We start from the raw sequence: 12,528 nt of genomic DNA on the forward strand, positions 1-12,528 counted from the left end.
GCATGCGTGAACAGCAACTGTTGTTTGGTGTCTCAACAATGCTTACCCAGTCTGAGAATCGACATGCACTAACTGTAATTGTTCGTGGATTGTCCTATATAAGGAAGTGAATGCTCCTTGAGAATACATATAATATAGGAATAGACTAGTTAATTACCTGACAACCATTTCCAGAACAATATTTTCCAATAATTAAGCTGATAAAAGATCCTCCTGTGCTCTACCATTAGTAATTATTTACCTATAATAATCATTAGCTTTCTGCAACAGTATTATGAGAAGGACAGCTGCTACTCATTATGTAGTGGAGATGGGGAGCCACAGATAAGCACAACAAAAAGACTGTCACTAAACAAGCTTTCGGCGAAAAGGCTTTCGTCGGAAAAAAAACACACATACACACATTCACACAAATGCAACTCTCAAACGCATGACCATAGTCTCTGGCAGCTAAAGCCAGAATACGAGGAGCAGAACATGATGGGACAGGAGCCTGGGGTGGGGAAGGGGAGGGATAGCAGGGTATGGGGTTGGGGGACAGTAAAATGCTGCTAGTGGGAGCATGCAGAGGCAAGGTGGAGAGAGGGTATGGCAGCTAGATGCAGACGGGAGGTTAGATGGAGGGCGGGGGAGAGATGGAGGAGGGGGGGGGGGTAGCAGAAAAGGAGAGACGTAAAAAGAGTGGGTGTGTTGGTGGAATAGATGGCTGGGATGGGAGCAGGGAAGGGGCTAGATGGGTAAGGACAATGACTAACGAAGGTTGAGGCCAGGAGGGCCATCTCAAGATGGCTACATCAGTACCTCTGTCCATATTAAACCTACCAACCACCAGGAATACCTCCACTTCGACAGCCGCCACTCACTGCATAGAGTCTAGCTACCCATGGCCGTTGCACCTGTAGTGATGAGAGGTCTCTTTCTAAATATACCAAGGGTCTCACTGAGGCCTTTACAGGCCATAATTACCATTTCAACCTAGTATAAAACCAGATCTCCAACACCTCATCTTTCCAGTTACCCGTCACCTCCCAAAGTCCCACTGTCTGGCCACAGAGAGCATTCTCCTCGTGACTCAGTGGAATGCAAGAATGGAGCAACTGAATTACATTATTCCTCAGCAATTCGAGTACCTCTCGTTGTGCCCTTCCCACCCCTCCCACAGCCCAACGAACCTACACAATATCCTCATCCATACCTACACAACCCCTGCTCCCAATCCCTTGCCTCATGGCTCATATCCCTGTAATAGACCTAGATGCAAGACCAGTCCCATACATCCTTCCAGCACCACCTACTCCAGTCTGGCCACTAACATTCCATCAAAGGCAGGGCTTCCTGTGAAACCGGTCATGTGATTTATAAACTAAGCTGCAACAGCTTTGCATTCTAGGTGGACATGACAACCAACAAACTGTCTGTCCACATGAAGGGCCATGGCCAAACTGCGGCCAAAAAACAATTGGACCACTCTGTAGCTGAGCATGCTGCCCAACATGATATCCTTCATTTCAATTACTGCTTCACTGTCTGTGCCATCTGGACCCTTCCAACCAACACCAACTTTTCTGAATTGCACAAGTGGAAAATCTCCCTGCAATATATCCTACGTTTACTGTAACCCTCCTGGCCTCAACCTTCATTAGTTATTGTCGTTACTCGTCTAGCCCCTTCCCCCTGTTCCAATTCCAGCACTACACAGCCCTCTATTCCGCCAATGCGCCCAGTTTTTTTACTTCTTTTCCACAACTCCCCCTCTCCCCAGTGCTCCATCTAACCCCCCAACTGCACCTAGCTGCCCTACCCTCTCTCCACCTTGTCCTTGCACGCTCCCACTAGCAGCACTTTACCATTCCCCACCCCTACCCCACTATCCCTCCCCCTCCTCACCCCAGGCACCTATTCTGCATTTGTGTGTGTGTGTGTGTGTGTGTGTGTGTGTGTTTTTTTTTTTTTTTTTTTTTTTTTTTTTGACAAAAGCCTTTCCGCTATCCCTCCCCCTCCTCACCCCAGGCACCTGTTCTGCATTTGTGTGTGTGTGTGTGTGTGTGTGTTTTTTGTTGACAAAAGCCTTTTTGGCTGAAAGCTCACTTTGTGACAGTCTTTTTGTTGCAAATATCTGCAACTCAGCATCTTAGCTGTATGGTGACTAGCAACTATCCTCTTCGTCATACTATTACATTCCATAGCTTTATTAGGTTTCTGACTTGATATAGAGATAGTGTATGTTATTGAGAGCTATTTGTTGCAAAAATGGTTAATATTCCTTCTATGTTGTTCATTCCAAACTACTGTTACATTGTCTTAAAAAAAGCACAACACTATTCTGTCTGTATTAACATTATTTTATTTTGCTACCAGCTTCAGTTCTGAACCATCATCAACAGCAGGAAAATTCTCAGAGACGTATCACACATCATACATGCTTTAATGTAAGTTACCACAGGAAACCATAACTGCCAAGGTGATATAAAATAAAAAACTGTGACAAGATTAAAATTGATGGAACACTGATAAATTGTGTTACTGTTTGGTATCTTATTTTCAAAGCATAAGTTCAGTATCAAGTCAATCACAATAGTAAATTTTCTTATGATCCGTGCTAGTACTTGGTACAACTTTGCCTAATTACACTGGTGAGCATTTCCTTCTGCATAATTGCAGTTTACTTTATTACTAATACAACCTTGGTTCAATTCCAATTTGATCCACTACTACTTCCCTTCAATAGAAATCTTTAGAGAAACAAGAACAGTCTGACACCTTTCCATTATGCATGATCATGGTCAAATAAGTATCCTTTCACAGTAGTAACATTATATGTGTACTGCTAATTTGGTAGTAGCTGCTAGTATTATATCCTCCTCCTCAGATTTCCACAAAACTTTACACTTTTGCTTAGACTTAAAACATAAGAACTTCTACTTTGTTTTTGTCTTAGACCAAAACTCTTTTGTAATGAATTTTCATTGTAGGGATGTTCTGATAATTTGGCTCTTTGAGTATGTCCATGCAAAGTGCTACTTATCTACAGAAATATTCACACCTCGGGTCTTTATGAAGCTTTTGATTTCAATTTTTTTTAACCACAAGTTAAGAGAGGCATACAGTAAACAAACAATTATTTAAGCAGTAAATTTATGAAGAAAATTATAAAAAAACATTAATGTAAGTTGCTTTACAATTTCTGAAAAAATTACAGGGGCAGTGAAAAAAATTTCTTTCAAATTTCTTTACTCTGTTGATCTTTAATTCAAAAGATTGTAGGCTTTCTAAAATTAGACTTTGTGAAAACAACTTCATTAGAGACACTGGCTATGCACTTAGCAATGCATGATAGCGTGCCCCTGAAAAAAACCACAGAGGTTCACTTCTCATAGTTTGCTACCTGATGCAACAGATGGAACTGCACACAACACTAGATGAAGAGAGCAAGCAAAATCTATAGACATAGAGGGCGCCACCTCTGTACGCATCAGTATGACTTAATCTAGCCAATCGGTTGCCATTCTGCAAGTATAAAACAGTTAACGACTGCCATTTTCAGTCCCTGACAATTATGATGTAGGCTATCACTGAAAGCTTAGAATTTTTACTGAATCTGATGCTGCAAGTCAACCAAGAACTTTTTATTCAAGGACTCAGTCATGAAAAACTTCATAGCCATCACGTGAAATGTAGTCAAACAAATGAACAACTCAATGATGGAAAAGGCAGCTCAGTGGTTCCAAGAAAATAGACTGTCACTAAATAAAAACAAAACTGAACACATCTTCTTTTCCCTTAGAGATATTAATAACGGACCAAATGAACCCACACATTCAGTAAAATTGTTAGGCATATATCTAGATACTAAATTATGCTGGAATACCCACACAGAAGAGCTCTGCAGTAAGTTGGCAAGAGTTTTATATCTCCTTAGGAAACTTAAGGATTGTGTGACTAAGGAGTGCATGCTTATGGCATACTATGCCTTTCTCCATACACATTTGCATTATGGAATACTTCTTTGGGGAAACTCTGCTGGGGCAGAAGAAAGCCATCAGTTGTATTTTTGGTTTGGGCAAATTAACTTCGTACAGACAGCCCTTTACTGAGCACAGAATACTTACAGACCTGAGTCTATACATACACAAAGCATTTATGCAAGCCAAACAGAATGCCCACATGCATGAAAGCAGGTCAGATAAGCACTCATATGAAAATAAAAACACGAACATATTAGACATTCCTTGGACATGTTTGAGTAAAGTCCAAAATAATTTGGTACATGCTGGCAAAACATTTTTAACACAATTTCACATGGCACAAGGGAGCTGAATGAAAATAAATTTAAAATGGTGGTAGAGACATGGCTCAAAGAGGAAGCATTCTATAGTACAAGTGAATTCATATATAATAACAAAATTTGATGCTCTTTTATACAATGAAAAATATGATACTCTTTTATATAATTAAGAATATTATGCTCTTTTATATAACAAAAATGAATGTGATTGTGAACTAACAAAATTGTAACTTATGACATACAACTAAATTTGTCTGTGCAACCAGTGTAACTAATTATGGATGAGTAGAAGATATGCAATATTTCCGTAATAGTATCTGTATATGTTAACCTTTTGTATAATCATTTGTATCACCATCTGTAGAATTGTGTATCTACCCTTTGTATAATTTGTGTAACCAACTGTATAATTATGTAACAAATGACGATGCCTTATAAAACACAACAGTTGTCTACAGACAAATAAATCCAACTCAATTCAATTCTACTCCTAAAGAAGTAGCTAAATTTTTAAATGAAGTAGCAGCCAGTTAATTACAAGGGGGAAGTATGAATTTATTTAGTGTCATACAGTTGCTTAAAACAGCATGTCAGTTGATAAACTACAGCTCAGTGAAAACTCCTCTGCAATTTTCAGAGCTGAATGAAGGCCAGCAATATCTGATATTGCTAGGGTCCAACACAAATGTTCCAGAACATCATGAAAGAACCCCTACATATAGACACCACATATACTATTACTTAAAAGTTACTGAAAGCCATCAAAGAGAATGTGAACCTTTTAAAATATATTGTTAAAATCACAGATGCACAGTCCAATAGGACTGCTTTATCTATGTCATTAAGTACTAGGAGATTTTATCTAACACCACACAAGAAACAACGTATATTCAGATTTGTGAACAGAAAACTGAACTCAATGACAGAAATAATAATAGGAAAAACAAAGAATCAAGTGTGCCAATAGAACTTTAGGTGATTTGGGGTGCTCTACCTTAAAACTTCATTCAATTCCAAATCACAGCAAGGCCTCGTGTAACAAACTGATGCTAGAAAGAGTGAAGCATGTCTTGGAAAAAGAGTGTACTTGGCATCAGTGTGGAAGTTTGAAACAGTAGGGAAGATAAAATGGATGCTGAAATTTTTAAGAACACCAAAGATTTTATTGCCATGATATTGTTAATGAGGGAAAAAAGTGGCCAATATGAGGAGATTTGAAGGGGGGGGGGGGGGAGGAGGAATCAAATTTTAAATTTACCTCCTCCCTCTTGATCAAAAGAAGAAAATAATAATAGTCTCAGAATTCAATAAATGAAAGGAAACTGAAAAGTTTATCTTCATTAATTCCTAAATTAAAAATGACAAATATACTCTAATGTTACCAGGAGCAAAAGAAACCATAGAGAGAATGTGTATGGAAGAAAGATTTACCCTCTGCGACCTAAGGTAAGTACATTCTTGCTTAAATGAGAACCCAAACACCAATATTTTATCCACTAAGACCAAAGTGATGCACTTGAGCTGGTGCTGCAGGCACTAATTCAGAGGAGGAGGAGATCAGTGTTCATTAGAGATGATGCACAAGTTCGGATTAAGGAAGTATGGGGACGGAAATGGGCCATGCTTTTTCAAAGGAATCGTACCGGCATTTGCCCTGAAGGAAAATCACAGAAAACCCTGAAGTGATTCAGGGAAATCACAGAAAACCTAAATCCGGATGGCCTGATACAGGTTTAAACCGTCATCCTCCCGAATGCAAGTCCAGTGTGCTAACCACTGCACTATCTCACTCAGTGGCACTCAACCTGCAGCTTCCGCCAAAATGTAAAACTACTTTTGGATGTGCATTGAAGAAATGCACAATGAACTTACAAAAATTTTTTGTATGTGACTTGGAAAACAACGAATGTGTGTTTTATCACTGTAATATTGTCCCAGTGATGATAAACTGACAGAACTCAAAATTAACTTACAAACATACTGATGATGCAATTCAGTACAACTATTGAATTAACACAGACCACTGGACACGCTCATTTATATCTAAGAATTAGGCAAGATATCTGAAAAATGTGAAGCAAAACCTAAAAAACAAAAAAGCAGTTCTGTTAATAGACATTGCTGAAAATTACAGCTTTGTTATTCACAATGAAATCCACGGTTACCGCTGGACAAGAATCATGTGAACAGACCATGCTGTTTGTCATTATGTGATAAATAAGGAAAATAAAATAGAAATAGTAAACCATTGCTTTATAAGTAATGATATGGAGCATGATGTAGGATTTGTAAACGCCTCTCGCAAAAAAAATTGTTATTTCAGTGATGCATGTGCTGAACATAAAAATAGAAATAGCTTTAAATTTTGTGTGAACACAAAAGTGATTTTGCTACTGATGCCAAATATTCCTTTTACGCTACTAGCCATGGTAAATCTGAGGGTGATGGATTGGAAGGAACTGTAAAATGTGCATTGGGATAAGATGGTCTTCAATAACAGAATGATGTACAAACAACTGCATCAGGCATTTACAATTTCTGTACGTGAACATGAGACAAGATACAACCAAAGTTTCGGCATTAAGAAGAAAAACAAAGCTAAATCCCAAATTTATGTACTACACTATGAGAGACTCAATAGTTATTCATTTTATAGTAAATGAATATGTTACCACTGCATGCACAACTAAACTATGACAAAGCAACTGAATGATGCAACTATATTTTAAATAAATAAAGTACAGAAACAAATTTTTTGAAAGCCCCTATATGTTTGTATTTTAAATACATACACAGTTCTCTTTCTCAGTTTGAAAGAAAGTTATACTTCCTATGATTTGACAATTTATGTATCAATAAAAATAAGAGTTTAACGTTACACACCAGGTGATTAGGAATAGGAATCTGGTTTTTATCATAGTACATTGGACCAAGTGTACATTGCCTGTAGCTTACATATTCAACCGAAAATGGTGACCCAAAAAATGGGATTTGAATAGCCCCTTGAGACTGACTGAAGAAGAATCGTGGTTTACCTGGAACAATTGGAATTTTTTTATACGTAGGAAGAGAAAATACAAAAAAACAACAGTTTCTTCATGTTATCTTGTCAAATGTAGGCATAATGAGAACCATTACTGAAGTACAATATGGTTTGCATTTTAATCAGCAACGAGCCACTAGTATGATCACAAAAGTTTAAACAAACCATATCGTTTTAAATAAACTTTTGTAAACCATACTTGTGCCCTGTTACCTTTTACATTATAAACCTTATAATGATTACTTGATTTATTACAAGTAAAGAATCTCATTATTATTTTTCAGAGCACCTGAACTATCCTCACTGATTAACCATACATCGTATGATTCTATGAATTTTTCTTTCTCAACTAGCAACATTGTTTTCAGTATATTAAAATTAAATAGGATACTTTTTTACTTACTGGTTGTAGCGTCGGAGGATAATCTGTTATAAGCGCTGCTCCTCACCGAATAAGAATACCCAACACATTTGAGCCTGGTAAAAAGGTAATCGATTTCTTCTTCGGATGAACAAATGCCACAAAACTGGCCTTTGTTTCCGATGCTGAATTCCTTCATACACTCTTTCATTATAGTCTTAAATGGACACATGTTGCAATAAAAACAAAGCAAATCGAAACGAAACCACCGAACTCCACCAAAGCATAGCACACAACAACGTACATACAGCAGAAACTACTGCTGTCACCAAAACATTACACAAGCCGGCGTCTGTCAACAACAAAATATGTCAGAGGCTTTCAGACGAAGACTATGCAGTATGTGATACACCGTAACATTGAACTCTTTGGATGAGCGTATCTTCAAGGCTTTCCATAAGTTGCGGGAAAATATTTGTGAATGGTGGTGTGAGTAGCATTATTTTCCAAGTAAATTTCCGTTTATGCAAGATGAATTGTGTGAAGTATGTGGGATGAATTTCGTAAATCACAGAGCATTCGAGTCTAATTCAAAACTTAAGCAAAAAGCGAATCGTGAAGCCAAATCGATTAATATGAAATGGTACTTATCCAGCAAAAATATACACTGAAGAGACAACGAAACTGGTACATATGCCTAAAATCGTGTAGGGCCCCCGCGAGCAAGCAGAAGTGCAGCAACACGACGTGGCATGGACTCTAACAATGTCTGAAGTAGTAAAGGGAATGAGTGCCATGAATCCTGTAGGGCTGTCCATAAACCCGTAAGAGTACGAGGGTGTGGAGATCTCTCCTGAACAGTACATTGCAAGGTATCCAAGATATGCTCAAGAACGTTCATGTCTGGCGAGTTTGGTGGCCATCGGAACTATTTAAGCTCAGAAGAGTGTTCCTGGAGCCACTCTGTGTCATTTCTGAACGTGTGGGATGTCACATTGGAATTGCCCAAGTCCGCCGGAATTCACAATGGATATGAATGAACAGACAGGATACTTACGTGCGTGCCACCTGTCACAGTCATATCTAGATGTACCAGGGGTTCCATAACACTCCAACTGCACACGCCCCACAATACTACAGAGCCTCTACCAGCTTGAACAGTCCCCTGCTGACATGCAGGGGGCATGGATTCAGGAGGTTGTCTCCATACTCGTATATGTCCATCCGCTCGATACAATATGAAACCAGACTCGTCTGACCAGGAAAATATTTCCAGTCATCAACAGTCCATTGTCGGTGGTGACAGGCTCACGTGAAGCGTGAAGCTGCGTGTTGTGCAGTCATCAAGAGTGTACGAGTGGGTCTTCGACTCCAAAAGCCCACACAGATGATGTTTCGTTGAATGGTCCGCACGCTGACACTTGTTGATGGCCTGGCATTGAAATATGCAGCAATTTCTGGAAGTGTTGCACTTCTGTCACATTGAACACTTATCTTCAGTCGTAGTTGGTCCTGTTCTTGCAGGATCGTTTTTCGACCACAGGAATGTCGCAGATATGTTGTTATACCGAATTCCTGATATTCACAGTACACTTCTGAAATGGTTGTACGGGAAAATTCCTACATCATTGCTACCTCGGAGAAGCTTTGTCCTGTCACTCCTGCACCGACTATAGCACCACGGTCAAACCCACTTAAATCTTAATAACCTGCCATTGTAGCAGCAGTGACCAATCTAACAACTGCACCAGACAGTTGTCCTATACAGATGTTGCCGATCGCAGTGGCGTGTTCTTCCTGTTCACATATCTCTGTATTTCAATACGCATTCCTATATCAGTTTCTTTGACGCTTCACTGTAGATGGGGCAACTGTCACTCATCTGTACTGTCATCGTAATGGGCATTTTAATTTGAAAGGTGGAAACATAAGAGAAATGGAAGTATTATGATACAATAACACAGATGACCTCTAACTCTCATTCACTAAGATAAAGCAAGCAGGAAATATATCAGTTGAATTTATTACAATCCAAGTCGATCACATTTTTAGTGTTGCAGGAATAAGTCTTGCAGCGGACGATAAACGCAAAGTTGCATCGCAAATGGAAATGAAAATGTCTGTGTATGATATATTTGATAGTGTTCGTGATTCGGCGGTTGGTGAAGTAAGTCGTTTTCATCTTAACAAACAGAAGGGATTTGCATAACATCAATCATCCGTACAATTTAAATAGTGATGCTGTCTTTCATATTAATGATTATATCGGTGTTAGTGTGTGGTTAAATCATATGAAGCATACTTCGAACACTGATCGTCTGTACAGGTCTCAAGGCCTGTCTATAGCTGACTAACCATAATTTAAATCAGAAGACTACAGCCTTGTAATTGCAAACAATATACAACTTAAGCTTCTGTCAACGTTTGGAAATGATTGCTTTTGTACTGATAGGATCTATGGGCTGAATGATCACAACTTTGAGCTTGTCACATCATTTGTTCTAGACGACAGCCGCCAGAGATTTTTTTTGGAACTGTATTATAAGGCAATAACTTCGTGCTTGGTTTTTGAGATGCAACCTAAATGGTTTATGTCTGACAAGGCAGAGACTTCCTCTATTTAATACATGAATGCCCTTACAACCAGAGAGCACAGCTAATCAACTTTATTGCAGTTAGCATGTAAATCACACTTTAGTCAAAATTTAAGTAAAATAAAAGAAAAAGACATGCATGTTGAATTCTGTACGAAAATGATTAAAGGTGTAAGAGAGAGGTCCTTTTTCATTCAGAATCATGGCAAAAAATTACTGGATGCACTGAAGTGCATATATATTGAAAAATGGGATACAACACATTGGCTTTGGCCAACGACATCATATTTTAGTAACAGATATTAATTTGTTTACTTTTAAACTATAAATCGAATAATGCTCGTTTCGCAACCATTTCCTTAAGTGTGACGTCATTTTGAAGTCACACAGAACATTGACGACCACATGATTGCCTATCGCCTTTCATTAGCATTCGATAAGAGTCTCTCACAAGATTTCATGCTCGCATACCAAAGACTTACAAAAAACCGTTATTCTTGGAATGACTTATTACAATTATTGCTGTAATAAAAGTCACACAATGATTTATCGACGGTTAATGCCTTCATATAAGAAAGTTCTCTTAGGAATGAGCTATTATCATCAATAATATACAAATTAAGAATGAAACATACTTGTTCCACAGTATGCGATATGCTGTTTAAGTGTATGGGATTCTGGATACGGATCGCAATATACGTAATAAACACTTCCCAAGTTTTCTATATACACATATATTTTACCATAAAGACGGATACACACAACACTGCATGAAGTACAAAGGCAGACTGAATTAAATATGGCCGCTCGTGAGAGCAGATAATTTTCCAAAGAGTGTAATTTGTGTGGTCGATGTCACAGAACAAGAAAAAAGAAAAACGCAACTCCTGTGTTAAAAGTGGGAAACACAGACCGACATCAGCGCCTCAAGTGATATGGAGATGAACTAAAATAGGAAACATTGCGGGTTGCTCCCTCCCCCCCCCCCCCAGTTTACTTACGTTGTAGGTTTTTATTTTCATTCTATTACCTTATTTTTCTTGGCGTGCTATGTAATTATTTTGGCTGGCATCATAATAAAATAATTGAAACACAGCTATAGCACACTGGACTAAAGCAGAGAGAAGCTTATTCAGTAATATTTTCAGTCTATTTTTGACGTTTGCCTCTGACAGACAAGAAAACATGATAGGAGCAGCGACTGTCAGGCGCAAACGTCTAAAATAGACTTTTAAATTGACCTGCTTATATTGTTATCTATCAACATGTAAAAGCTCCAGCATGTTTTATGGTTCATAAGAACCAAATGCAACACTTCAAACTGAAAGGAAGTCGAAACAAGCCTGTGGTGTAAATAATTGAAGCAAAAGAAAAATAACATTGTAGCAGCTAAACTGGACTACAAATTTTCCTGAATAATGTCATAATTTTTACATCATACAAGCTACTGGATCAATGGAGAAAAAAAAAGCCTATTATTAAGAGAATAAGCAGCAGTTCAAGAGGTTCAATTAATAAATATTTATCACAGTATTAATTAATGAAGAATTCTAAAATTTGTTATTCTTATTTATTTATTCATCTGTGGAACAATAAATATTGTATGGATGTCGTCAGATAACAACACATGAGCACACATACATTTACAATTAAACAGGTTTCTCATATTTTGTGTAGTTTTTATAACTAGTCATACACATATTTATAATTACATAATATTTTGGTGATAATGTCATATGTTGCTAATAATCTACATCTATGTTAAATATTCTTTTACAGTATAACAACTTTTATTTACTAAAAAGATTTCAAGCTTTTGTCTGAAAGTGAGGGGCTCATTTATTTCTTTAATTTCTTGTGGTAATTTGTTATACAGTTTTATCCCATTATAAAATATACTTTTTTGCGTCTTTGCCTTGTTCTTTCTATCTAGATGGAGGTGGTGACAAGCTCTTATTTCATGGTCATGTATTACGCTTTTTGTGTTGTACATGTTGAGATTTTTCTTAATGAAGATTATGTTCTGAAAGATATACTCACAAGAAACAGTTAGAATTCGTAGCTTTCTAATTAATTCTAGACAGTGGGCCCTGTTGTTGCTATTTGTTATTATCCTTATGGCTCTTTTTTGTACTTTGAACACAGTTTGTACGTTACTGGCACTTGTTCCCCAAAACATGATCCCATAGCTGAGGACTGAGTGTAGATATCTGTAATATGTTATTTGAAGACAGGTATTATTGCA

At 37.8% G+C, this 12,528-nt stretch overlaps 1 protein-coding gene across 5 annotated transcripts in view; it reads right to left on the bottom strand.

Moving 5' to 3' along the window:
- The window catches only part of LOC126417169 (calcium-responsive transcription factor-like), a 33,103-nt gene extending 25,057 nt beyond the window's left edge, over positions 1-8,046 (bottom strand). For 3 of the 5 annotated variants that reach the window (XM_050085101.1, XM_050085078.1, XM_050085070.1), the window contains exons 1-2: positions 7,732-8,046; positions 7,169-7,320 (exon numbers count right to left, since the gene is read on the bottom strand). In XM_050085101.1, the coding sequence (XP_049941058.1) occupies positions 7,169-7,320; positions 7,732-7,921 (342 nt within the window). In that variant the 5' untranslated portion in view covers positions 7,922-8,046. The remainder of the gene's footprint in view (positions 1-7,168; positions 7,321-7,731) is intronic. The other 2 variants (XM_050085085.1, XM_050085094.1) reach the window with 2 other exon arrangements.
- Positions 8,047-12,528: the final 4,482 nt, after the last annotated feature.

The sequence above is a fragment of the Schistocerca serialis genome, chromosome 1 (assembly GCF_023864345.2).
Source record: "Schistocerca serialis cubense isolate TAMUIC-IGC-003099 chromosome 1, iqSchSeri2.2, whole genome shotgun sequence".
NCBI classification, from domain to species: domain Eukaryota; kingdom Metazoa; phylum Arthropoda; class Insecta; order Orthoptera; family Acrididae; genus Schistocerca; species Schistocerca serialis.